The sequence below is a fragment of the Erithacus rubecula genome (assembly GCF_903797595.1).
Source record: "Erithacus rubecula genome assembly, chromosome: 13".
NCBI lineage: Eukaryota > Metazoa > Chordata > Aves > Passeriformes > Muscicapidae > Erithacus > Erithacus rubecula.
In genome coordinates, this window is record NC_136665.1 from 7,674,429 (window position 1) to 7,702,365 (window position 27,937).

General features: G+C 36.1%; 1 protein-coding gene across 2 annotated transcripts in view; it reads left to right on the top strand.

Moving 5' to 3' along the window:
* The window catches only part of CACNA2D3 (calcium voltage-gated channel auxiliary subunit alpha2delta 3), a 378,091-nt gene that overhangs the window by 282,332 nt on the left and 67,822 nt on the right, over nucleotides 1-27,937 (top strand). For both annotated transcript variants that reach the window (XM_079316838.1, XM_079316837.1), the window contains 10 exons: nucleotides 4,711-4,794; nucleotides 9,417-9,488; nucleotides 9,720-9,781; nucleotides 11,632-11,699; nucleotides 13,382-13,427; nucleotides 13,577-13,674; nucleotides 14,509-14,602; nucleotides 16,050-16,145; nucleotides 17,219-17,340; nucleotides 17,902-17,982. In XM_079316838.1, the coding sequence (XP_079172964.1) occupies nucleotides 4,711-4,794; nucleotides 9,417-9,488; nucleotides 9,720-9,781; nucleotides 11,632-11,699; nucleotides 13,382-13,427; nucleotides 13,577-13,674; nucleotides 14,509-14,602; nucleotides 16,050-16,145; nucleotides 17,219-17,340; nucleotides 17,902-17,982 (823 nt within the window). The remainder of the gene's footprint in view (nucleotides 1-4,710; nucleotides 4,795-9,416; nucleotides 9,489-9,719; nucleotides 9,782-11,631; nucleotides 11,700-13,381; nucleotides 13,428-13,576; nucleotides 13,675-14,508; nucleotides 14,603-16,049; nucleotides 16,146-17,218; nucleotides 17,341-17,901; nucleotides 17,983-27,937) is intronic.

The following is a 27,937-nucleotide window of genomic DNA, read 5'->3' on the forward strand; positions in this document are numbered from 1 at the left end:
GGCCAAGCAGCAGTGATTTAGATTAAGATGCTGCTTCCCATGTATCCCCAGGCAGAATGTTTTGGAGCTAAGTAGCACATGGAGAATGAAAGCTCAGTCACTGAGGGTGATGATGTATTATCAGGTGATAAGCAGGTGAAGAAGGGAAGGGTATTTTTCACTACTGTTGTTGTTTTGTTTGTTTGGTGTTTTGTTGTTGTATTTGTTTGTTGTTTTTGAATCACACTTTCCCCTGGCACAGTCCCCGCAGTGGGGCAGAGCAGCAGCTCCTGCTGGGAGGGCTGGTGAAGGTCTTGGGTGCTGCACTGACCATGGGAAGGCAGGTCTGGTGCAGTTTCCACCCCAAAAGCTGCAGGCTTTGCTTGACAGTCAAAGGCACCCCAGCAATGATGAAGAGGCAGCTTGAGTGTGCAGAGTGTGAGAGAAGGGAGAGAGCTGAGTAACTGCCCAGACCAGGGTATTGCAAATTAGGCAGTGCTTATAGCCTCTGCCTGTTCATTTAAAACTGCATGGAAAAGTGTGTAATTTCAGTTAATTGTGCTTTTCCTCTGATATTTATTCATTCAGGATTTCCCATCAAACTTTGTAGATAAGAATACCTTTGCAGGATGGCTTAGTGCAAGTTATAGTAACAATTATATTGTGCAGAATTTTATTATGTAGAATTTGAGCTCAGCAAAATATATTTGCATATTTTCACTTGTCTCCTCTAAACAAAAGAAAAAGAGGTCATTCTCAAAGACTAATGAGATTATTATACCTGATGAGATTAATACATTAATCAAATTTTGAAGTGCTAATTCAAAAAGATGAAACTTCCATAAATGGTGCTGTCTTAAAATTGGAGTAGTTTTTTCAATACCTAATTCCTTACTTTTTTACATATTAGTAGTTTAGCAATGGAGAGCTATTCCTTGAAATTATTTTACCTCTCTAGCTTTAAGCTGGTTTTTAGTAGGTGCTTTCTTACTATAGTGTTTTCTCACAGCTGATTCCACATCGTAGCTTAAAAAGTTCATTAAAATCTGGTGATGCTTCCAAGGCTGCTATCACAGCAATTTCCTCTCTCCTATCTCCCCATTATCCAGATGGAGCACGTCTGAGAAATTCCAATCACCTTAGACCCAAGATTGCAGCTGTTAAGATGTAGCTTGCTCTGTCCTTGATCAGATTACCACACTCTGACTCTATAAACACGTGGATGGTCATATTCAATGCAGATGGCTTGGGACTGCTTGTGTTAAAAAAAATTAAGGAAAAAAAAAAGAAAATCAAAGCAAAGAGTTTAATAATGGCACATGTAAATGGCTGTGTACAGGGTGCTGAAAAATGTGGTTCAGTCTTTAAGCAACACGTCACACGTTGTTTGAATCATGCAATGCTGTCAGAGTCTGGCCCAATCTCAAACAAAAGATACTGAGTAAGATAAAGCTCATTCTAATGAAAAAACCAAATCATGTGCTTTTCTCACAAACAATAAGTTAGAACCATCCTGTAGTTTTGAGAAGACCAAAAGTTTCTTATTTTCCAGTCCAGATATTTAACACTTTTAGTATCTTTTTTTCCCTCCCTGGGGTTGGCTGCTATATGAAATCACCTCATATTTTATACTAGCCAAAAATTAGCAGCATAAATTTTAAATCTAGCTCCTTTTCTCCTGTACTTAAATCAGAGTAATTTGGTAGAATTCCTAGTTTCTATCTTTCCCAATGGGTCCCTTAATGATTTTTTTCAATGCTTTATAGTAATCTTGGAGATGGGTTTGGCTTCAGGCTTCAATCAACATTTTATACTTTACCCAAGAGCCTCAGAGATAAAAGGTTAGATTATATTTGCTACCAGAGAAGAAAATATAGATGAATGCTATTTTTAAAACCTGGAGAATTGCTTCAGTGTCCATGAATAACTTTTACAAATAAATTAATTAAGTAATAGAATCAGAAAGAAGCTAGAAAAAAGTGGAAATTTCAACATTACTTTTATGAGGTATATCTAATCTGCTTGCATTGGTGTTTGATGCTCACTTTGCATAAACATAATGTAAATTTACTGCTGGGCATAAGATCATACCTTCATGAAGATTGTCTACAGATAATTTTTGTGTCACATCCTTCTCTGCTGTTCTTTTCTGAACTATAACACAAATCCATTGTTTACTTTTGAATTTCTGTGTAGGCCATTAAAGAGTAGCCCCTAAAGTGTGATTGCTGAATAAGGGGTTAGACATCTCAATACCTTATTAGTTCCTGTCCTAAATGCATTTAAGTGAATTTTCAAGTGAAAATTCAAGTTCTTTGAATGCTTATAGAGCCTAACTCCTGCTTCACCATTGGGATTTTGGCTTTGTGTCTTTTAAGAACTTTTAAGACATGAATGCTTCTGATTCTTTTCTGCAGAACTTTGGATGTTTTATCCAGATCTTCATTTTTTTGATTTTGGTTTTTAGTTTTTGCTGTCTGAGTGCAAGGCATGGAATCTATATGATTAAGATAAATACATGCCCCATAATCACTATGATGCTAATGGTTTGCCTTGGGTTTGAAGCCTACTTCTGATGTCAGATACACAAGATCCACTTTCCTTGGCCTAAGTAAGGATCTGCAGATGTCTGAGAAGGCAGTATGGCCCAGAAGCTCTTCAACATCTGTGAGGGAGGATGTAATTAAACATTGGAATCAGTACAGGAGCTGTTTGCTCTACTCAAATGATCCCAGTCTTTGTAACACTGCTCAGCTCTCACTATTTCAGAGGTTGACTGTAACCATTTTTATACTAGAATGACTAATTCAGATCAAGGATTTATTTGGTTAATTGGTGCAGCCACAGAGAATAGATGTAGTTACTCCCTGTAAAGATTAAAGATAATATTGATATAACTGCAGCCATAATGAAAGGCTTGCAAAACACAGCTACAGAAATCAAGCCCTAGTAATGAATGGGATGTTATCCTCTTGTATGTTATTCTTGTGAGATTTAATTATATTGGCTGCAAATTTTGTGCTTCAGTATTTGGGTATAGTTATTTCCTGGCTATCCAGGCTGTCACAGAGCAGGAATTAATTGTAGAACTGAGCTGCCTGAATTCAGAGTCTGGAGTATGAGCACATGCTGAAAGCAGAAGTTCTTTACATCTCTCTACACATCTGTTGAGTAGTAGTAGACAAGAAGTAGACAAGCTTGTTACAAGAGTAGTGGGTTTTAGCAGAGGGCAAGAAAAGTACATGAAAATACTTCTCAATTGCATCTGCATGATTTTCAGAACTTACACCAACAGAGTTACTGGGGGATTTTTGTGCAAAAGAATGAGACTCAGGATTTTATTCTGCAGAATTTTCTAAAAGAACTGTCTGTAAGAAAAATTGGAGTATCCAATTTTTATGAACAAGAGTTAAGGAAACTGAGTGAAGCCTATCCTGGGAGAAACTTTACAGTGTTACATCTCAAAATCTCTTTGTGTTTATGATGCTGTACTCAGTATTTTTAAAAGGCTTCAGGTAGATTTTTGTTGTTCCTATTTTTAAGCATTGTGGTCTACAAAAGCAACTGTGGGATTGATATGAGAATTTTTAATGCAGAGAGAAAAAGTCAGGATGGGAATAACCTTAATGCTCAGAGAGCAAGGCTTTCCCTTGGACTTTGTGCAATCTGCAGAACATGATGGAAGTGCCTGCACCACAGGCTGTGGTGATGAATTGCTTGTCTCCAACACTGTCAGGTTTGGTTTATGGTGCACTCACTCCTGGCCTGAGGGAGGAGAATCAACCATAGATATTGCCTTACAGGTACAGTTTCTGTCCTTCTGTGGTGCTGCTGGGGAGGCACAAAAGCAATTTGGGGATATTTCACAGCATCACAATGTCTCCTATCATACCTCATAAAAAAGACTTGCAGTTTCTCTTGATAAAAGACTGGATTTCACATTATGCCAGTCCTCTCCCAAATTTACTCTTTTTTCAAATGTAGTCTGCTAATTTTACTTAACCAGTCAGGTTCTTTATTCACAGGCCTTCCAAAGTATTTCTTTCTTCCACTGAGCCAGGTTTGTGTGGTTGCACTAATAGGCTGATTTTGAATGTTCAGCAGAGGGCAGAATTTCCCACATTATAAACACCTCAGTGTCAAATTAATTTGTCACGAGAATGTTTATGTTAAATGTGCAATTTACAGCATATCAGTGAGAAGTGATAAAACCCCCTGTATTATCATTATTACTGTTACTTTTCCCCATGAAGTTGTAGATAAAATGAAGTATCAGCAAATGTTAGCACCATACTTCCCAAAGACTTGCATCTTATCTTGTTTGAAGTGAAGTGGGTAAACAGTTTGTTGATAAGATTATAGTAAATATAACTTCCTGTACAGCTGAAAGAGCCAGTTGGAGACATTTAACATAAACTTCAGGATCCAAGGTCTCATGTATTTTCCATATGGGAAGTAGAACATGCAAGTGCTGAGTTTGACCTCCCTGTGTGTCCATCAAGTAAAGCTCTGCATCATGGCAAGAGATCATGCAAATGATCATGAATTTTAGGTTTGTAGTTCACAGGGAGCATTTATTCAGCAGTGTGGTACACTTTGTGTGAATTAAACTACCTACTGCTAAAGGTATTGCAGACCATCAGCATGGATTTAGAAGTGTTTTGAATCTTCTGATGGAAAAATTGTGCAAATAAAACAGGATGTGCTAACTATTCCACCTTTTTATACTAGTATGAAGAGGGGAAGAAACGAAGAAAGCCCAACTACAGTAGTGTGGATCTCTCTGAGGTGGAGTGGGAAGACAGAGATGATGTGGTAAGTGATGTGTTTTAAAACCCTGTCAGAAAATGTTGTTGCATCCCACCACTGTACCTGGAAACTGTTTAAGTGGTCATTAGAGAGACCACCTGACTGCTCTCTGGAAGGGAAGGACAATAGACCCTTTAATTCAGAATTGAACTGTTTTGCATTGCTTCTTCCTTACATATGCATATAGCACAAACAGACTCTTTGTATTTTTGGTAAAACTCATCACTCTTGCAGTCTCCATGCGTCCCATTGTGTATTTGTGCTGGGTAGCAAATATAGCACTAGAAATAGGAATAGAATCTCTTGTCAGGGCTGGCCCAGACAACTGATGAAACTCAGAAATGAGTTGAACTTCTTTCCATGAGATACTTCTTTCCTTAATGAAAGTAATTGGAGGTTTTTACTAAATGTACAAAGTCAAAAACCATCAGATGAATAAATAAAATTGGATTCTTTGACCTATGTGCAGAGCAGAGTTTCACTCTAAACTCTAATTTCAGACACATGGGTACCACACAATGCTTTCCATTAACCTCATTTTTCAGTGCTCCACCTACTCTGTAGTTTGCTCTTTATCTTATTCTTTCGTACCTTTCAGGCTTAGCCTTTTCTGCAGTACTGTATCAAAAGCTTTCCTTATGTCCATGGCTTAACCTTTCCTGTCCTTTCTGTCACTTCCTCAATAAATCTGATTTGTTAGGCATGATTAGTTTTGTGTGAATCTGTGCTGACTGTCCCTAATTAAATCGTAACTTTCCAGGTGTTCACCTTTCTGTCCCGTAATTTAGTTTTTCCCATAAGGTCCCTCCTGCCAAAGTCACGACTGCATGTCTGTATTTTTCATGGATGTCTCCTCCATCCCTTCTCAAATATCAGTCCTGTGTTAGCTTCTCTCAGGTCCCCCAGACCTCTGCTTTTGCAGAGAGGTTTGAATACATCCACTGAAGGGTCCCATATTTACTTGGTCATGTCCTTCCAAAATCTGGGATGGATCACGTACAGCAGCCCCTGGAGTCTTGTCAGTCTTCAGATGTCCTAATTTCTTGATCTCTGTTCTGACATAAGCCTGTATTTTCTTTCTCCCTTACAAAATATATCTCTGGCATTCCTTGCTCCCTCCACCCCTTGGTGAATAGTGAAACAGTTCATCTATGTTTTAAGCAACGTCTGTTTCACCAGGTGATGGATTGTCCTCAGCCTCTCCTCAGAGGCCATTTCACTTCCTAAGTTGAAGTTTTGTGTTGGAGTGCACACACAAACTTTTTCAACGTTTTTATAGCTTTGTGTCATTTTCTATGCACACACTATTTAAGCTTTCCTCATAAGATTTTCATATATTGTAGCAGCCTTCTGCAATCATTGGCCTCATGTTTTATACCCTGCTTCTCTTAACTTTGATCACATATTACTCAACCAGTTTCTCTGATAATGACCTTTTAAAATTTCCTTTGTCCTTTCACATGTTATTGCTATAGTTACATACAGAATTTAAACCTTCATGATTTTTTCTTTATATCTTCGTGATTTTTCTTCTTGTTATTTCTTCTTGGTTTGTTTTTTTTCCCCATTACTTCCTCTGCTTAATTGTCATATTTTTAATCCTTTTATTTATTAATATCTTAGTAGAAGTTCAGTGGTTCAGATAATGGAGCATTGAGCTATTTCTGTGATACTGAAAATCAAGTTTTACCTATGATTGAGATTCTTTCACATGAAAGTCTAGATTCAGCCTTCTTTAAATATTGCCTTTGAGACCCCTAAGCTGCATCACTTTTTCTGAAAATTTCTTACAAAAATTGTTTTGTCTTATCTGAAGGCAAAAATTTTAGTTCACATTTTGATAAAAATATATACATGCATTTCATCTGAATCTTCCTTTCACCACTAAAATACACTTCCTAAAAATGAATTTTTAATTGTAACACAGAAACAAGCTGCTTCACCCAGGGCCTTGGATTTGATGATCTTGATTTTTTTCTAAGTAAAGCATTGTTTATTCAACTGCAGAGGGAAAGAATTAATGTATTCATATCACTGCTTTTAATAACAGAGACTACTACTGGTATATTTTTCTCCTATGAAACACTTACGTAGAAGCTGATTATGACATTTTCTTACTTTTTGCCACATTAATTTCATGGTCACATAGTTTTCCAAGAATACAGAATGATCTCATACTGCAGCAGTGAAACTGAGTTGTTAGGGATTGATTGAAAGATATTTTGTTGAAGGAGCAATAATGCTTATTACTCTGAAAGTGAAGATATGGGTTTTCTCCAGTGATCCAATGAGGAAAAGATGGCCAAACTAAGGTTAGGATTGTTTTCACCATGAAATATTTTTGTCATAAATATATCAGCTCATTTTCCAGATTAACAATACCTGCTATCTTGCTGTTAAGGCATTTTATTAGAAACAGAAATTTTAGCATGAGCTTGTTAAGTTAGTGTCTTCCAGCAAGGTGTGCAAGTACACAGTACCAAAGAGAGAAGTTTCAATTTGGATAGAAACCTTTTTCTCATTAACTCACTTAAAATTCTTCTGTTATAATTTCTATCTGAATGAAATATTTTTTTTTCCAAATAAGAAAAAGATCATGAATGAATTTTTTGGGGCTTGAAGCCAACTGAGGCAGTGCTTATTTTATGCACTTGAGGAGGGAGATGAAACTGCAGAAGAGCTGAGAAACTGGATTACAAAGCCAAGAAATGCAATCACAGCAAGCAGAAAAAAAAAAAGAGTAAAACTTGAAATCCCACATGCAGACTTGATCTTAAACACTACTGAGAGTTTGGAGATCCTTTTAGTAAATCTATGACTTGCCTGAGGCTTGTGGGAGGAATGGGTCTCAGACAACTGCAGGCACCAATAGGAGAAAAATGAAAACCATGTTAAAGATAAATGGAACTGTTCTGTAAATGTTAGAAAGTAGATGGTTAATTAAGACCAGCTCTCCGAGTCCAAAACCACAAAACTTAAAATAGGAAACTATTTCCAGAATTGCCTATTATGTATTGTTAAAAAAAAATCTACAGTAAAATATATGCTTTATTTTATATATGCCTCCAGCTAAAAATTATTCTTTTACACTCACTGACAGAAGAGTTAGACACTTAATTGAAGTCTAGATGCCCTAGAATTAAATTGAAAGAGCTGCAAAGTTTGCAGTTTTTGACAGGTCAGCCATGCTCAACTTGTTTGTGAGAATAAAACTAGATATTTCACTGGCAAGGTTGGTGATTCTCTTTCTCCTCCATACTAACTCAGCCTGCAGAGCACATTGATATGTCTTCAAAATTTCTCATTAAAACTCAACTGAATTGCTCAATCTGGCATGAGGTACTGTAGAACAGAAGATATTTATTCAGCAGGAACATGATGTCCAAAATTGTGTTCAGATGGATATGCAATAGAAGAGACATAAAAATGCTAATTTTGTCAATATTTTCCTGCATTTTAAATGCTGAATTGATTTTTAATAGTGGAATTTTCAAATTGTAATGAAAATTACAGCTGCAGAAAACCTATAGGTGCTTTTTCCCACAAAAAGCAAAATAACTCACATCTTCCATTAGTAAATCTAAAAGTGTTGAAATTAAATATTTCCATTTATGGATGGTGTAACTGCTAAACAGCAAATTTTTCAATTTCTTCTCCAAAGTGAGCTGATAAATGGCAAATTCAAAGCCTGAAGGCTGAGGATTTCTCCAAACCTGTCTTGTGTTTCTTGTTTTAGCCCAGAGACCCTGTCCTCAGACCAGCTGTGCTGGTTCTCATCCTTGGGGACACACATTTTTGGCTTTAGGCCTGTGGGATGGTTCTTGGGTTTTCTTCCTCTTCTTTTCACCCTCATGGCACGTTCACCTCTGAGAGAGGCTGTGTGTGCTTTGGGAGGAAGGCAGGGAGCAACAAGGAGTGCTAAGGGCAGATTTTTAGGGATGATGGGCCAGGGACTTTGCAGCTCCCAGGTTTGGGGGCCTGTAGCTCATGTAGAAAAAAAAAAGATACAGGAAAAGAGTGTGTGTTTGTAGTGGTGATCTAAAATTTAAGTTGCAGAGCAGCAGCTCATTGTGTATAAATCCTTTTCAGTTTGTTTTCTGCTTTCCCTAGCCTCTCTGAATTTTTGGCCTATAAAGCAATGAAACATGTTTTTGTAGGGGATTTAAAATGTCTTTTGGAAGACTTGGAGACGTCCAGGACAGTTGTTAAAGCTGTGACTGGCCTAGGGCTTCCACTACAGAGCTAAAATTTAATACCTTGCAAGGGGTGCCTGGACACCAATGGACAAGCAGAGGTGCCATGCAGTAAAAGCAGAATACTAGTCAGTTACAGTGTTCATACCAAATAAAATCCAGATTGCTACACAAAAAGGTGTTTTACTATGAAGGATGCTGAAAGCTCCTATCCTATGTACCTTATCTTGAAATTGTATAGCAGGAGCCTTGGCCTATACAGTGACTAACAAAATCTGTAAATGAGTCCTTCAGTGTGTAGTAGAATTATTGGAAATGAAGAAATGAACAAGATTCAGTGCTGCTTAGGCTGGATGAGTGTACTGGAGAGCTCAGACTTAAAAGGATTACAGAAAAAGCAAATAAAGGGGTTGACACACATTTCCTTCATTTCAGCTTCGAAATGCAATGGTGAACCGGAAAACAGGAAAATTCTCCATGGAAGTGAAGAAGACAGTGGACAAAGGGGTACAATGTCTAAAATACTATTCCAACTAAATATAAAGCAAACAGATAATTTTAAAATTATTTTTGAGGTTGCTATAAATACGGTTTCCTGCAGCATATTTTTTTTCACTCACTGAATGTAAACTTTGCTTCTAATTATGTCAGTGACTAACCACTTGATCTTTTATACATTTCTTATAGAAAACTAACTTCTTCCCCTCTCCCCTTCTGACTTCCTTGTTCTGAATCTAGAAGCGGGTCCTGGTGATGACAAATGACTACTATTACACAGACATCAAGGGTACTCCATTCAGGTAGAGCTGGCCATAATAAATGGACATTTCATCCAACCCATTGGATTTCTGCTTATACAGAGCTTGTGAACTCATTAAAAGCTCATCAGCAAAGGCTGACAATGAAATATCCCCGGACAATGCTGAAAATAGCAAGGAAAAGGAGCTCTACCAGCATTCCTTTCAGCTTTTCCAGGGATGGAAAGTTTGTGCAAGCTCACACAGGCAAACTCACAGTGTTTGTCATGGCTTACGTTTCATTGAAAAAATATTCAGTTGAGGTTTCCATTGAACGAAAGGCTTTTGCAAAGACTTGGAGAGCTATAAATACTATAATCCATTTAAGTAAGTACATCTTGAGCCCCATTTTATTCCTTTTTTTTTTCCACAACAAGAATGTAATGTAAAATGAGATAGTATTTCACTTCCAATTTGAGGTCTGGATGTTTTCTTTCTCTGAACTACCTTCAGTGTATTTCTATAACTAAAACCAAGTAAGCTGCTAATTTTGGCATGTATTTTAGAGGAAAAAAAAAAGGAAAAGAAAAACAGGTAGTCACTTTAAAAATTCTGATATTTGAACTAGAAATAATCCACTAACAAAAGAGCCCTAACTGTACTTTGCACTTAAGGCAAAGGAGCTTGGCAGTCATGATACTCAACTGAAATTTTCTTCAATGGAAGAGTTTCACATAACTTGAGATATATTACCACACAGAGAAATTACAGGCACATTTCTCTGATCTCTAATGCATCTTAAAATATACCCATGGGTGGTAGTAGTCAGTGAGTTTCTTGTTTTGTTTTCATTTTGTGGAGTTTATTCTGGTTGCTCTAAGTTCTTCTTTTTTTGTTTGTTTGTTTTTCTTTGGCACTGGCACTCTTGTATTATTAGGTAAACAGGAATGGGGCTACTGGCATGCAGGTAGTGTGAGTTAATCGGGCTAAGGACAGAACTACAGTTAGGAAAACTGTTCTTTTTCAACATGACATGTATCTAGTTTTGGGTTATTGTGTAGATTTGGCACAACTGCACACTGTAGAGTCAAAGATGTTCAGTGTTCAGCCCTTTCCCAGGCTGAGCTGTTGATTGCAGCTTGCATGCTCTTGGATTTGGTGCCTCTCCATGTACTTCAAGTACTAGCCCATGCATTTGCAGTCTTGCTGATTATTGCAGATTCCTAGCTCAAGATAATCCCCTTCAAAGAATGAATGAATGCCAGAAGGTATTCTGTGTGTGTTCAATAGCAAGAGGCATGGGATCCCCCAGCCACTTCATTAAACTTGGATGTTTTAAATGGTAGACTGAAAATCAAACCAAAAGGGTGTATGACTGTAGAGAATTTATGAAACTGAAGTCAATACAAAAAAACTATACTAGCTAAAAATATGAAACAGAAAAATTAGTCCAGGAGGAGTCATGATGCTGTTGTCACATTTGAAATTCTTTTCCTCTCAGTAGCTCCATCAATTCCCACACTTCTGTAGTTTCTCAACAGCTTAGTCTGAATTACAAAAAATTGTCTCCTTCATTGTAAGGCCATGGCCATGTTCAAGGCTCAGCTGAAGAAATCTCATGCTGGGTGAACAGCAGTGAGCTTAGAGAGGCCCATTTATTAGTTTTCCAGGGAATAATGGTTTACTGCACCTCTAAGCACACATAAATACAGCCAGTTGTTACAGGCACATGAGAACTGAGACAAAATTGAAGCAACTGATTGAACAATAAATATAATTGGCGAGGGTTTGGAAACAAGCAGTTTTAAGTTAGTCATAGTACATGAGGTGGAAATGTTAAAATGAAAATAGTTCTGAATGTCTGCTATTGTTTGTCTCACAGATTTCAAGGTCTGCTTTATTTCTCTGCACAGTTTAGGTGTGGCTCTCTCTAGAGGACATGGAAAATACTTCTTCAGAGGGAATGTAACTGTAGAAGAAGGTAAGGTACCTATCTTCTCATGTGGCTTATACAGTAGTTTTATTGTTAATTTGATTGGTCCTTGTCTGCAGACTCCATAAGGGAATTAGACTTTTTTCTTTAAAGATCTTTTACTTCACAGGGTTTTAAGCATAGTCAGACTGTTTGTGAGTCTTCTTTAGATGGAATCTTCTTCCATCCTCCTCTCTCAGTACTCCAGAGAACGACTCATAGCCCAGTGTTAATTTTTTCTGGTGTTTTCTGAATGAAGTAACCACTAAGAATACTGTAATCGCAATTGGTTTTGTTCACAGACTGTACATTGTGAAATCTTTCAGAGCTATAACTGGTTTGTGCATTTAGCTACAAGGATTTACATGTTTATAACAGTAGTAGAGGTACACAGGGAAAGAACTGTTCCTTGATTTTGCTTTTTAGTAAGTCCCCAACTAAATGAGTGGAGGAGTCAACTGTGTGTGATGGTAAAGTTGTTTGGCAAGAAGATAAAGAAAGAGTGGAGGCATTTAAGAAGTTTGATGGGAAGTTTGAAAATTTTAGAAGTTGCTGAGCAAAAAAAGTGTTTCAATAGAAGAAATTTTTCAGAATTTATGCTGAAGTCTCTATTTCTGATTTTTCTCCTTGTTTTGTCAGTGATGTTAAACAAGACAGCTAATTTCTTCAGGTCTTTGTTCTTCAGCTGTATTTTTGGACATGAATATGTTGTTGTACTCAGGAGAGATACAAAAAGAAGTGCCTTGAGGTTTGAGTATCTGCACAGCAGCTACAAAGAAGGCACAACAGGAGACTTGGAGCTACTCACTCCCCAGACTGTTCCCAACATCCCTGATGTTCTTTAATCCAGCCACACATCTCAGTCAGTCTGAGCCCCAGATGCACTCCCAGAAGTGTTAACAGAACCATAACTAACATTTCCCACTCTCATTTTCACTGAGTCTCTCTCACTTCACCTCACTGTCCTCCCCAGGGACCACAGTTTTGGTTCCAGTTTTGGCTTCCCTGCCTTCCTTAGTCACAGTTTGCTCTGTCCTTGTTCATTATGTACTCCAGAGGGTTAAATCCAGATGCTGCCTTCTGAACCCTATTTGCTATTGATAAGTGTTTTAAGAGTTTTTAAAATTGCCAAAGTACATTTTTATTGTGCTATATAACTAATGGTATAATTCTTATTTACAGGCATTTGTGTGACCTATTAGTACAAAAACCCTTTTCTGGACAATCCCATAAATTGCTGTTTGTGTTCATGGGCTGTGTGCTTAGGTTTTGAGGGAATTGTTCTTAATTATTTTTTTCATTTTAAGAGAAGAGAACAACTCACATGAAATGAGAAGTGTGCATTTTAGCATGAAGAACTTTACTGTCCAAAGAGAATGAGCAGCAGTCTGTTACCATTTTTCATTTGTCTTTGCTCAAATTGTCTTCTAAATTTTAAATATGTTGAGTAACTCGTATAAGTTAAACATATCAGCACAAAATTTTTTCTTACCTGTTCAGTTTTAAATTTGATGTAACTAGTTTTGCCAGTTCGTTAGACCCCAAAGTGTATTTGAACATATTTTACTGTGATTTATTTCATTATGTTAATAATGCACTTTCCAAGAAGGGTTTGTATTATGGAGTGTATGCAAATAACCATCTGTTACCCAGACTTCTCCCTAAATAACCCATTATTATTCCTGTTACAGGTTTACATGATTTAGAACACCCTGATGTATCTTTAGCAGACGAATGGTAAGCCTTAAATAAAGCATGAAATCAGTGTCTGTTACCCTCCTTGTTTTCACATTGCTTGTGCTTGCAGAGCCCAGTTCTTTATCCTCAGTGACAAAGATTATGCTTGTGCATGTAACTTTTTAACTGTTTTGACAACGTGTTCACAGGTCCTACTGCAACACTGACCTGCACCCTGAGCACCGGCAGATGACCCAGCTCGAAGCCATTAAACGCTACCTGACAGGAAAAGAGCCCCTGCTCCAATGCAAGTACCTGGACTGCTTCAAACTGGGTTAAACAGTTCCAAACTGCTGTTCTCAGCCTTCTACAAAATGCTTCCAAAATGTATTCATAAAATATAAATAAAAAAAATAGTCATGAAATAGTTCAGCCAGTGATGGTTTGAGATCGCTGATGCTGCTTTGCAATTTCCTGTGGTTTCGAGCTTTTCCCAGGGTATCAATAAAGATATTATTATTTATTAGAATTAATTATGTATTAGTAATAGGAGTATTAATTATGATGCAATTTTTCCACTTTTACAGTAAACTATGTACCAAACATTCATGTTTCTGTTAAGAGGGTGTAGCTATGCAAAATTATCACTCCGTCTGATTTTATAAATTAAACAGGACTGATGGCAATCAATCCTTGAATGGCACCTCTAAAGAATATACCAGATATTTCATGAGTATTTTAGGGATGATAGCTGTGTAATTGGCATTTCTGAACTGCAAAGGAGAATAAAAAAATTCAGATAGGTGCATATTTTGTATATTTGCAGAAATGCAGAGCTTTTGAGACTGTTACTAGACCTGCTTATGGCACATGCAGACATGAGCATTAGACAATATTTGGATGAATGAGTTACATGAAGTTTTTGATCTAAAATTGTTGCTAATGCAATGAAATTGTATCTAAAAAACTGCATTGTGGTAAAATACAGTATAATATTATGTAGTAAATCTTTCTAGTGCAAAAAGTTTGAAAGCATATCACAGATAAAATAAAGTAAAATGTAAGATAACCCCATAGTTTAGTCATCTAAAAATATTATTTATATGCATGTACACTTACTGATTTTATTATACTGTGCTAGGTGATAAAGAACTGATCCAGGAAGTTTTGTTTGATGCTGTTGTGAGTGCACCAATTGAAGCTTATTGGACCAGTCTAGCACTGAATAAATCAGAGTAAGTTATCTTTGTGTCCATCATAATTCATCAGTCATGGCTGTATTTTTATTAGTTATGTTAATGAACTGATGGAATGTCTAACAAATCCTGATATTCATGAAAATATTATACTAACTATTTGATTCTAAATACCAACAAGTTTGAGTTCAGTCTGAAGTGTTTATTTGCAGAGTATGTGATGATGATTAGCTGAAAGGTTACCCAATTTCCACAATAAAACTGGTAAAATTGTACCCTAATTGCAACTTATAGTTTTGTGCATTTTTAACAAAAGGTACTTAAGAAATTTAATGCAAAATTTACCAAAATTAGTGATGCAACTGGTACTTAGTCTCAAATAAAATTATATATAGAAAAATTTGCACTGGCAAGTAATTTATTTGATCCTTGATTTGTTTATTTTCCAGAATTACTTGGGATCTAGGTTCCTGTTAGGGAGAGTCAGTATATTAGCCAGGCCTTTTCAGATTTTATATCTTCTAGCTCATTCATTTATGCTAAGATGCACTAAGGTGTTAAGGAACAATTTTTTATCCATATTATAGTAAACAGGTGTTAAGCTTAGCAGTTTGCATGAAATACAGTGGTTGAAAGGCAATTCTGGAGATTATCCTGACTAGATTTTCCTAAATTTCAACCATTTTCTAAAAGTTCAATGAAAAACCACATTGCTGTACAGCATGTATTCCTACTGAATGAATAAAGCAACATAATAAGATCTGGTTCATCAAAGAGTTACACAGCCTTCTCTGAGAAGATAAAGATAAGTTCTGACTTTGCTTCATTCTGTCTCATTAATGAAACAGTAAAATGATTCTGGTCCCTGGTTTTGTGGTAATGGGGCTGAAGTTCTTGCAGCCACACAAGAATTAGTTTTAAACTAGCTTGGTACTGATAAGTGCAGCTGAAGAGTTCAGTCTGAGCTGCCTGCCTTGCTTTTTCTCCTGAGCTCTAGAGGCTAAAGCTGTCCTGATGGCAGCTAAGTTTGACTCTCAGCTACCTGTTTTAAATCTCTTTGCTTACCTGAGCAATAGTCCCACCTTTGACTTGAAGCATAAATACAGCCCAGAAATGATGAATGCACTGGGAGCAAGATGTGAATTTCCTGCTTATCTCAGAATCACTGTGTGACAATGGTTATTAAATAGTCTGTATATAGCTAGTTTCAGTATATATGTTTTTTATTCTATTATTCTATCCATATAATTCCTTCCTACAAATCCTATGAAATTTATTGTGTTTGGCTTTTTAGGTATTCTTGGTCTAAATAGCATTTCTACATTGCATACTATTCAAAACCCAGATGACTATAACTTTAAAAGTAAATCAATAAATAAGAGATCTGTGCTTACAATAATCTTTCTAAAAAACGTGTACACTTGTGCTTTCTGTGGCAGTGATGATCTGTTTGCTGTCTGAAGTGTTGTCCTGTGTTCTGTTCCAGGAACTCTGACAAGGGAGTGGAAGTTGCTTTCCTTGGCACACGGACTGGACTCTCTCGGATCAACCTGTTTGTGGGCCCAGAGCAGCTCACCAACCAGTAAGTCACAAACTCTGCCTGGCAGCCAGATTAGAAAAGAGAGGAAAAAGATAAGTTTATTTTGATGAAGCCCATATACTGCTTCTTCACACAGAACAAGTTAGAAAGATGTCCTAGGATCACTTAAATTATTTATTTCACTGGAATATTTGGAACAATGAACTATTTTACACCTGTAGCCTATAAATTTGCTTTCACTGCACACACACTCCCAGCATCACATCTCTCTTCTTCAGAGCACAATTGTGAACATGCTACACCTTTTGCTACATCACCTGAAAATGAATACCTGTAGGTTTTTTTAGGGACTTTGCATCATTGTTGTGGAATTATTTTTTTTTTGTCTTAAATGAAGCCAAGTGACAGAATTGGACTGGGTGAAAGAGCAGTCAGGAGACCTCAGCATACAAGAGTTTCCCATTTTCCTTGGAGAACATGTAATCTAGTGGAGGTATTGTGCATATAAAAGAAAATCTGTGTTTGATATTTAGGATAAACTAAGATCAGGAGGTGACATCAACAGCACTACAATTTACTACTGTCAGACAGAAAACCAGAACAATAGAGTGGACATTATACTTGTTCTTGGTATAAATTTTCTTCTGTCAACATTCCCTGAAATTACTGAGGAATAAAGTATTTAGTTGTCCAATACCACCCTCTACATAGTATTTTGAACATAGGCTGTAAAATTACCTTTTTTTTCACTACCTAGCAGTGAATGCCAGTGGCAACAGACTACCAAATCTCCAGTGCCTTTTCCACCTTGTGCAGCTCACAGTTCTTATATTGTGCTGCAAGTAAAAGGCCTTTTAGACTAAGCATTTTTATTTGTAAAAATTAGTAAAAACAATTTTAGTGGTCCTTAGAGGTACTGTTTTTCAGTGCTTTCAGTGTCTTTCACAACAAAAGTTATTTAACTAAATGTAACGCTTTTGTTGAGCAAGTGTTAGTAGAAAAAATTGTGCCACACCATTTCTTTTGTAAAAGATTGTGTGGGGTTTTTTTGTCTTTTCAAAGCTATTGTGTGTCATGCAACAACCATTTGTTTTCTTTCTCTCTTTTTTCTCAAGAGACTTCCTGACAGCTGAAGATAAGGAGAACATTTTTAACGCTGACCATTTTCCACTCTGGTACAGAAGAGCTGCTGAACAGATACCTGGGAGCTTTGTCTACTCAATCCCATTCAGCACAGGTCTGTAACTTTGTCATTCCCTAAATTCTGAACCATTCATGATACTGAAAGGATCCCAAGTGTGTCAGTGCAGTGTGGGCTTTGTAGCTAATCTCAAATATTGATCTGAAATAGGCAGTGAAATTTCCAGCTCCTTCACTGGCCCTTTGACCAGGTGTGTCTCTCATGGGGCTGCAAGCAAAACCCCAAGCAAGATGTGTGGTGATACTTTTCATTTAATACTTCCACAAGCAGAATTATATTTTAACAAGTATTTTAAGCAGGGCAAGTCCAACAGACTAAATTTCCACATTACTGAGAAGCCCTAGCAGTTGTCACCTTCACTGCCCCTTTAGCAGGGGAGGCAAAGCCTGATGGCTCACTTCACTGTTTGTTTTTGGCATGCTGGGGAATTTAAAATGGCAGTGCCAGTATGTTCTGTGCATATGTGATGTTCCCTGTTTTATTTTCTGAACACTATATCCACATAGACTGTTATCTAAACCCAGGGGGAAAAAACCTTAATTTCCCCATTTTGCAATAGAATATTTCAATTTTTTCCACCCTTAATAAATCCCACAGAAACTGCCAACAAGAGCAATGTGGTGACAGCCAGTACTGCTATTCAGCTTCTGGATGACAGGAAATCTCCAGTGGTTGCAGGTACAATTGTAGTTTATTAATTTTGTTATTTTTTTAAAATCAGTTTATGAGTTTTTCTCTTTTGTTAGCAGGTGTAGATATCCAATCTTTTAAGAGAGAGAGAAGGATGCAGTTGCATCTATAAGATATAATTGAATCACTAAGTGTGGAGAGCATTTAATGCTCCTCTCCCCAAGAACTTGATCCTTTTTTAATTGACTCTCAAACCTCTCTGTGAACTATTGAGTTTGACATTATGGAAATAACCATTATCTGTATTTTATAAAGTATTTTTGGTAGACACAATTCTGTATCATAACAGATCAGATCATATTATGGAAAGGAAAAAGAAATATAAGAAAGAACTATTTGATGTGCAAATGTTCCACTCAGGCTTCAAGTTTGAAAATTTTGTGCTGTAAGAGGATTGCTCTATAACAGGATACAGTGTGGTGATTTTGTCTAGATTATCAGAAATGTGATTTGTTTAGTGTATAGGAGCTGAATAACAAAACTCTACTGTTTGTCAGGCAAGAGTATAACAGTACCTTAAGACTAAAAGGTGAAGTGTGACATCTACAGAATATAGATAAAACCTACTAATTTAAAAATAGGAGTAAGTAATTTTGAAATTGTTGGATGCTCCTCACTCAAGTTCAGATCTGACCAGTTTTTCTCTAGCTCACAATGATTACTGACTTTGAAGAAGGAAAGAATTTGGATAAATCTTATGATTTATTTTGCCAGAAACCAAGCTCTCATCTCAGGAAAAAATTAGATACCTACCATGAAAGCAAGAACCACCTTAGTTTGTATTTAAAATAAAAATGCAATGCTAAAAATGCAGTGAATACAATACTGAAAGAACAGGAATGTGCCAGAAAAATGGAAAATCTCAAATATATTTCCTCAAACACAGACTATTTTCACTGATAAGAAAAGATTTTAGGTCAGTAGGAAAGCAGCTTTCTGACTCCAATCCACAAGATGCATTCTTCAGAAATTATTGAATTAATCTGTAACATTTAATGAAATCTTAATTTTGACTTCATACTCCTTTTAAAGCATAACAGCATTTATAAACTAATGTGATGCAGAGACCAGCAAAGTGCTGAAGATGTAATTGAGAATTTTCACTGTACAAGGAGGAAGTTGACATGTTATTTCTAGAATGCTCTGTTGTTTGGAGTTAGCAAAACTTTCATCATTAATTTTTCCATCATCTCTCAAATGGGTAGGGTTAATAGACATCCTGATATTTATTATTTTCTCATGAGTATTAGCAATTTGGTTTTGACTTTGTGAAGGTATCACACATGATTACTTCTAATACACTGTCAACAAGCTTTGGGGTTTGTTTTTTTTTTTTTTTAGTAATTGTAAAAGAGTAAATTGGATGTTGCTTCCATTGCCCCAACAATTCTGGTTATTATGGAACATTTAAAATTGCTTGGGTCCCATACTTTTTATCTAAAATAACCATAGGATCTTGAAAGCTTTTTGATGCTAAAGCATGTAGAAGATTTCCATGGTATCTGTAAAAGCACAATGCCATGAAAGATAAGATGAGTGTACCTACACTCTGAAGCACATCAGTGTTTTTTTGTTTCTAGTTCTGTAAACTTTAAAAAATGTGTGCTCAATATTTTATTTACAACATGGAACATTTTTAGGAGTTTGTTTTGAATAGTTTTTCCTTTCCCTCTTGTGTGGTTGCATGTTTTCAGGTGATTTTGTTTTTCAGGGAAGCCACTTTGGGTCTGTTCAAACTTTTTTCTGTGGTGAAAGCATCACTCACCAAGCTAAAGCCTCTCAGAGACAAATAAGAATATGCACTATTCTTGTTCTCCTTAAGATCATGAATGTGACTTGTCAGTCCTACTTTCCCTCAGAAAACTTTCAAGAAAATACCCAGCATCTAGTTCAATTTTTAGGTTTTATTAAAAGGCTGATGATATTCTATGTTAAGCAAAATGGATTTGGAGGCAGAAACTGGAGCAGTGATAAATGGGAGAAGTTTGAAGTTTTAATTAGCCAGGCTTGGGAGACTAAAGTAAGATTATGGGTAATGTTTTCAAATACCTCCATTGGAGTTCAAATTTGGCCAAAACATCTCATTTTAATTTGTGTGAAGTAAGTATTCCTTATCCCCATTTGGTCTGAGTAGATTACAGTAAGCAGCAGGATGAGATACACATTTCATATTAAATCACTCTATTCCCTAGAGGAATTTGACTGAAAATTAAGCTGTGCCAGAATGTTGTTTATTACAGATCACTACAAGAGTTTAAATCTGGCAGAAAGAAACGAGAACATTGTTATAAAATGGAAACCTGAGTTATTGCTGCCCATGAGAGAGGAAAAAAGGAACAAAACCAACTCTTACTGCAAAATCCATAGACTGGGTTTTGGGTTTTTTGTTTTATTTTCGGTTTGGTTTTGTTTTTTTTTTTTCATTTGTAGTGAGGTTTTTTTGTTTGTTGCTGTGGGGTTTGTGCTTTTTATTTACAAACTCATCACTTATAACAGATTTCATGGAAAAATCAAAGGCTTACTGCAAATAGCGAAAATTCAACAGTATAAAACAGGAAATAAAATCCTGAAATCAGTAAGTCTGCAGACTGCTGCTACAGAGAATTGAGTGTTGCTGCTGTTTCACCATCTGTACCTACTAATACCAATTCCCTGTCAGAATGTCTTTGCTTCTTGGCAAAAAGCCCATGTAATTTTTTTCCAAAACCTCTCCTGCTTCTTGCAATTGATATTGTGATTATTTTATTTTTTATTAACTTAAATGAATGCAAATTTCTATAGAAGGTGTGTATATAAATCTTTAATGTAAGTGTAGTAGCATCATATTTATTGCTGTGTATACAGATTTCAGTTTAGTTGCAGGAGGGGAATGACAGTAGTACTGCAGGCAGGAATTTCTTTAGATTTGAACACATTTATGTTCAAAATTACTTTAACTGAGTGTTTTCTGTGACCATGTCTTCTATATCAAGATAGAGGAATAAAAGATAGTGGATTTTTTTTTTTTTTATATTTCTTAACAAGAACTAAACTGACCCCAGACCCCAGTATTGAAATTTAGTGAGATTCCTGGAATATTAGTATTCCTCTGCAGGACAAAAATGAAGTTAATATACAATATCTGAATTTAGATAGTGATTTAGCTATTAAAATTGAGGTAAGTTAAGATGAAATTGTGTTTCGTGGTGCTCATGTAAAGGGCAGTACATTTTTGCTAAATGTTGGTAGAATTCAGCACTCCAGTCTTGTATTCTTTGAGATTGTGTGACAAGTTGGATGTTGACTTTCAAGTAGCAAATATATGGGCATCTGGATGAGTGCAGCACAGGATTTCTACATGCTATCTATGTGTTAATTTCCATGTTTTGGCAAGAGATGATGTTTTTATCATTATGATTTTTTTAAAAAAATTATTAAAGGTACTGCTCACCTAGAAAGTCCTGATCAAGATACAGGGATGGAAGCAGGCAAATAAGAGTCATCATGGAGCAAAGCAGGGTCCAAAAGATGAAAAATTGCTCTCTCTTGAGATTTTGAGACTGTTGGCAGAATATGTGAGCCCTCAAAAATGCACTTCCCTGTAGAGGCATTTTAGATCAAAAGCTGCAGTACAATACAGGACCTTAAGGGCCCCTCTTGTTGAAAGAGGCCATCCCTGTTCACAGAAAACATGAAAATTAGCCCCTTGGTATGTTTAATTAAAGGCAACAGAACTGACATAATCTTCTTAGGGAAAAGAAAAATATTAAACAATGTTGAAGAAAATGTCTAACGAAAATTGTCAAGTCCTCTTCAATTTTCTTCATTGAACAAGCAAAACCTGGATTTCAGGCTCCATTGGAAAAGTCCATAGCAGGCTTAGTAAAAAGCTCTGGACACTGAGTCAGAGGAATGAAGGATTAAATCATGCACAGGCAAAGTCTTTAGTATCACAGTCATTGACAATTTAGAAGCTGAAGTAGAGGAGAAATAGTCCATTTTTGTTTAATACAAGGCTGCTTAGAAAACCAAAACTTTCCTTAATCTTTTTTGCCTCTTCTTGTGAACAAGTAAAATACTCGAATTGCAGAGGCTGGAATTAATCTCTTAAAATAATCTAGTCCAATCCTGGTGAACTAGATCTTGAGAGAATATGAGCTAGAGCTGATTACCCAGAGCTGTGTCCAGTCAGATCTCAAATCTTCCCAAGTGGAGAGGCCATGCTCTCTCTGGGTCTGTTATGTTAATGTAAATAGAAAAACAAGTGGAGTTTTAATACTGTTGCCACCAATTGTTGGAAATGTAGAATTGCAAAAAAGTTTTGTTTCTATGGTACCTAAGTACAAGGAATGAATATCTGAGGAACTATTTTCTGCCATTTTGAAAATATGGTCAGTTTTGTATTGGACTTCCTATTTATCATAGTTGAAACTGGAAAATAGAAACACTAACTGAGCCTTCCTTGCACATGCCCTTTTGTGGCCTGTCAATTCAAATCAAGTAGCAGCAAAAATTTGTTTGTTTTAAAAGGCTAAAAAGCTTTACCAGTATGTCAGACTTGTTTCTGAAAATGAGCAAGTTCTCAATGCTTTATGTCAATTTAACTAAAATACTATAGTAAGAGGAGCTCATTGTAACTAAATTGCTGAGAAATGAAAGTATTCCAGTTCTGTGAGGATGAAGGCATGTTTACAGTGATTTTCTATCAAAGAATGGTGATTGCCTGGGATGTGCTTTTAAGCATTGCCATAGCTCTGACTCTACCCTTTATGAACCTGTATTCAAAGAGAACTTCCACTAATTTATGTATATACATACATACATATATACATGTGTGTGTATATATGTGTATATATGCATATATATATTTAACTATGAACTAAATTGTATTTAATATATAAAAAGCAATCCTCCATATCAGGTATAGGAGGTGTTATTGAAACTGATGCAGAGGCAGTTCTCTTCTGTTCACTGACACTGGGATTTTAAATGCTCTTACCAAAAATACTCATTGTGCAAACAAGAATAATATGTTTTATTCTCCCAAAGAAATTGTTCCAAGTAATGCCATGATCCAGTATTTAACTTCTATAACTTGATCCTTTATTTTTATAGCCAGCCCGTATACAAATTCAAGGATTTTTTCTCCAAACCCTGTTTAGAGAGAGGTTTCTTTTGCAAGTGACCTCATGCATTGCTTTCTTTGTTCTCCCTTTTATATAACTTTAAAACCCAACCTCTGTATAACAATAAATTCAGTTATTCCATTTTAAATATTCCTAATCAAAATGCTAAAAAAACTTGGGTATTTATATGAATAAGCTTGAAGATTTAGCTTCTCCTTCTAGGTTTGTATTCATAAGCTAAGCTAAGAAATAGTAAGGACTTAATTTAATCACTGATTTGTTAAAAATGGCACAGAATTTTAAATGCTTCTGTTCTGGCTGGAGGAAAGTGACCCTGATGATCCTGCTGTGTAAGATAGTCAGACTGTGCCTTGATATTAGGAAAGATCCAAAACCTCTTACTACTTTTGAAATTCCAACCAGTCATATTGAGACTGGTCACACTTCAGCTATTCATTCTTCCTGTTTAGATCAGACTCTACAGGTCAGCAATTTAAAAGGAAAATTTGTGAATATACCAATTTTACAGGAACTGAGACTTCTGCTGATCTAAGCTCTAAGTATAGAAGATACTTTAAAAAAATTCATGGAGGAAAATGTGAACTTTATTTCTGAAAATATGTACCTTTGTGTCACAAAAATGTTGGTTTTCACCCCTTTTTCCTTTTTTTTCTTTTTTTTGGGGTGTGTTAGTACATGTGCATGCACCTCTCTCTTTTAATAAAGTGACTCTCAAGTACTTAATCAAAAGTAATTTGAACTATTGATATTTCTAGATGTGACAGATACTGTAAAAGTTTCATAAATACTGAAATCAACAGATGTTACATTAGTACATAGAGCAAATACATCTGCTCTGTTCTTTTTGGACTTTTTTTTCTTCCTGTATTTTCTCACATGTATTGCTTTCATATTATTAGGAACATTCAGGCAAATATCAATGCCATACACAGTCCTTAAAATTTATGATGCCATCTATAAAATTGCATTTTAATATGAAGGCCTAGGGGAAAATGAATATGTCATCATAATGACACACCAACCAAATTTTTGAGGCATTCTAAAATAGATGTTTTCCTTGTCAGGCAAGAGAGTGATTTACCTAATCTTTACTCCCCAATATAAGCCACAGAATATTATATTCAGCAGTAGCATTTAGCAAATCCCTCAAAATGTTTTTCATGCTTTGGTAGAAAACCACGACTTTGTGTTTTTCTAGAGTTTCTTGTTCATTTTGAATATTGTTTTTGTATTCATAAATTTAATACTGGTGTACAGACTAATGTTTCCAGCTTTAGGAAAACTGAGATTTGCATTTGTGCAACCTGACATTAAGCAACTTACATGTTGGAAGCCATTGCTTGGGAAGGATGGTTTGGAGGAAAAGAGTGGAGAGAGGGAAACTCCTCCAGTGGATGCTTTGGAGCACATGGTGAAGTCTGTTCCTTTCCTTTGGCTGAACAGGGAAACTGAAGTTAGTGACATATTCACAATTTGCATTCATTTGCATTTGTTCTCAGTTCATTTCACCACACAGAGTCATGTGTGGGATAGTTTAACAGTCTTTTCTTTTTGAGGTAGTTCTCTGCTGGTGTTAACTTGAGAATTTAACCTCTATTTATCTAATTCTTGGGCTTTCCTCACCACTTGTTCTTAGAGAATCCAGGACTTTGACAGATGTATCCCAACATGTTAAATATTAATATGTATAGTAAATGGCATGGAGCATTCTGCTCTTTGCTTCTGCACTTCTGCTTTGCTTTTGGGATTTGTTGGTTGGTCAATTGGGTTTTAGTTCTACATGATTTGTGGAAGAGGGAGATCCTTGTGATCTAATTGCAATGAGATTCTAGGGACATTTTGCTAAAGTATTCTGCTGCCATCAGAATAAATCCCTGGTTGCAGATCAAGCAGAACAAGGCACCAGACAAGCTGTCAGGTCCTTTGATAATATCAAATAATGCTGTGCAAGGTTGAAGGTGCAATCATAAATATGAATACATTGCTATCATTTTAAGTACTGAGGACTGATAAATTTATTTTCCCTTCAGTGGATAAAATTTCCAAACATTAACAGTGTTTTCTCATGTTTTTTATCTGGAAATGAGGACGACAGCCTTGTCAAAAAGTTGAGCATGTAGTGTACATAGCCCTGAAACATGGAGAGATGCCTCTGCAGTCAGTATGAGAGAGCAGCCACAGCTTCCACTGGAGAGGTGTCAAGTTTGTAATTTGTTGCTTTGTTTATTAGGCTTCTGATTCCTGCAGCTTCTTCCCTGTTGTGGTTTACTGTGGCTGGTGCTGCTGCCCTTTCCCCCCTGATCTGGGGAAAGTGCAGCCACATTTCAGGAAATATAAACTCAGGATGTACCAACACTGAAGGCTGTGGTTATTATGCCACTTTTGGCCAAATTAAAAGATCCAAGTTGTGAAAGTGGGCATCCTTTTGAAATGCTTTGCTAAAGCCTGTCTGTCCTTGTCTCCTGGGCAGCAAAGGGAGATCATTGTAATGGTTGTTATTTTCCTGTTAATTGCTAATGAGAGATAAGCTGTGTAGTAGCCATGTAGTGCCACTAAATGTGCTACTTTGATATTCAAAAGAGGGATCCAGATTTTGCTTGGACATTGTTTTACCAGAGAATAATGAAGCTGAATTTTGCCTGACTTTTTGCAGGCTCTCAATGGAAAGATAAATATGGCAAGCAATTATTCTTCAGTTTGATCTCTGTGTCTTTCAATATAGATGCTGTTGGTCATTTTCTGTAAAGAACATGGATGTATTAGAGTCTTCAATTTTTGCTAAAATGAATTTTTAGAAAGTTTTTCTGTACACAAAGCAGTATAGTGAGCCTTTATTTGAAAGACAGAATGCAACAATATGTGTGCTTTCCCTGTGTTTGTAAATGCCTTGCAGAGTAGCATGTCCTGATATTTTGTTGACTTTGAGGGGGAAGAGTGTTTTTCACAGAGATTAGAAAAAAATACTGTGCTTACTATAATGCTCTCATGGGATTGCTGGAAGGACAACAAAGCTTTCTCAGGATCCTTTATCTGAAAAATAAATCTGTGCAGAGAAATAATTTCAGTGGCAGATGTCCATTGCTAAGCTTTGTAAAGCAGTTCTGTGGAGATTCCCTATATTCAGTCTTCCACTCATATCCAATAATTTTTATAGTCAAAAAATTGTGGCTTTTATCAGTAGTTGAAAATTCTCCTGAATTTTCCTGAAAGTTTCCTTTATAAATATTTTACTGTTATTAAATAATTGAATCAATAGTTTTCTCTGTTCATTTTCTGATATTACTTTATCATTAGAAATTACTGGATTGGTTAATTGCACTTTTACCATGGTAACCATGATATACAGACTTATAAACATTAAAAGAATAATTTCTCTGTGATTTTTAATTTTTGTTTGTTTATTTTTGTTGTTTTATTCCTTTGGCAAACAGCATATCAGAAAGTATAGAATCAGATTTTGCGTGGATTGGCTTGCTCTATTCCCAGAGCAGAGGGAACTAATGGAAATATTTAATACTTTGCTTTTTGGCAGAACTCCATATCAATTTACAGCCTTGTGTGTGCATGAAAATCCCCAAAGCATCTTCAATGTGATTCAGAATGAGTTTCTTTAAATGTCTTTGTGCCCTTCATTGACTTCCTCACCTTTTTTTTCTTTTTTTCCTTTTTTTCCTTTTTTTTTTAATATATGAATGGTGATACAATGAGGAAAGCCTGAAGGGCTTTTGGTGCTAGGACTGTTTTTTAAGAACTTGAAAAATGTTCTGGGTTATACCTGACGAGGAAATATCGAGTAAATTCTTGTTTTTCTTTTGCTTGAAAGCATCAGAAGTGTGAAGTGATTTCTGATGGAAGCTGTGCTGCTGTGTCTGAGCCTGTTAGAAACATTGAAGGTGAAATCTCTCTGGAAGACAGAAGTTTATTAGCTTTCATCTCAGGATCTACACTTTGAGTACAACTGAGCTCATTTTAGGTTGTTGCTGTGGAAAAACAGTGATTTTAGATGGGCCCCAAACCCATCTGTGGGCCATGGGCAATAAGATCCAATCCTGTCTTATTTCTGTCTTCTGTATCTGAAAAATTGTGTTTTTCTTTGCAAAATGTTTTGGCAGTAATTGAATAAAAGAGTTAAAAAATGTAGATTTACATATTTAAATGACTTAGTTCTGAAAGTAGATTAGATTCATTAAGCTTTACCAATATTTGCAAGGAAAAAAAGTAAGCATCAAAAGATCAGATTAAAAAGCCTGAATACAAATACTCTACATATTAGGATATTGTAAAAAATAGAAATATTCTAAAAATGTGCTAATGATGTCTCAGCTGAAGCAATCTTCCTAGCCTAGGGTACCACATTTTAAACAAAATGTAAAAGAAGTGAATAGGCTCCAGGAAATGAAGGAGGAAAAAAAAAAATGGAGAATGTGGTCTTGCAGGAAAAATTTGAAGCAGCTTAGTTTATTTAGTTCAGGACAGAGAAGAATGAAGGGAGTCTAATAACGATGTGAAGTACTTAGCAGTTAAAAAAAATAAAAAAGAAAAAAGGAACAGACAGTAATTGATTGTTTTCAATATCTGCTAGATTTAGATTAAGACTAAGATGCTTAATTTTCTCTGGACATGAAAGTAACTGCAGGTGCAGGAACGAGCTCTAATATTTAGGTTGCAATTATTACAGAGTAGATAAGAGCAAGGGTTACGTGACTCCTGCCACAGAAGCCATTACTCAGCTGAGGCTGTTACTGAACAGCTCCAGAGCCTGATCTCAGAATCCCTCTGTTGGAAGGAGAGTGCAGATCTCCAAATGCCAGGACACA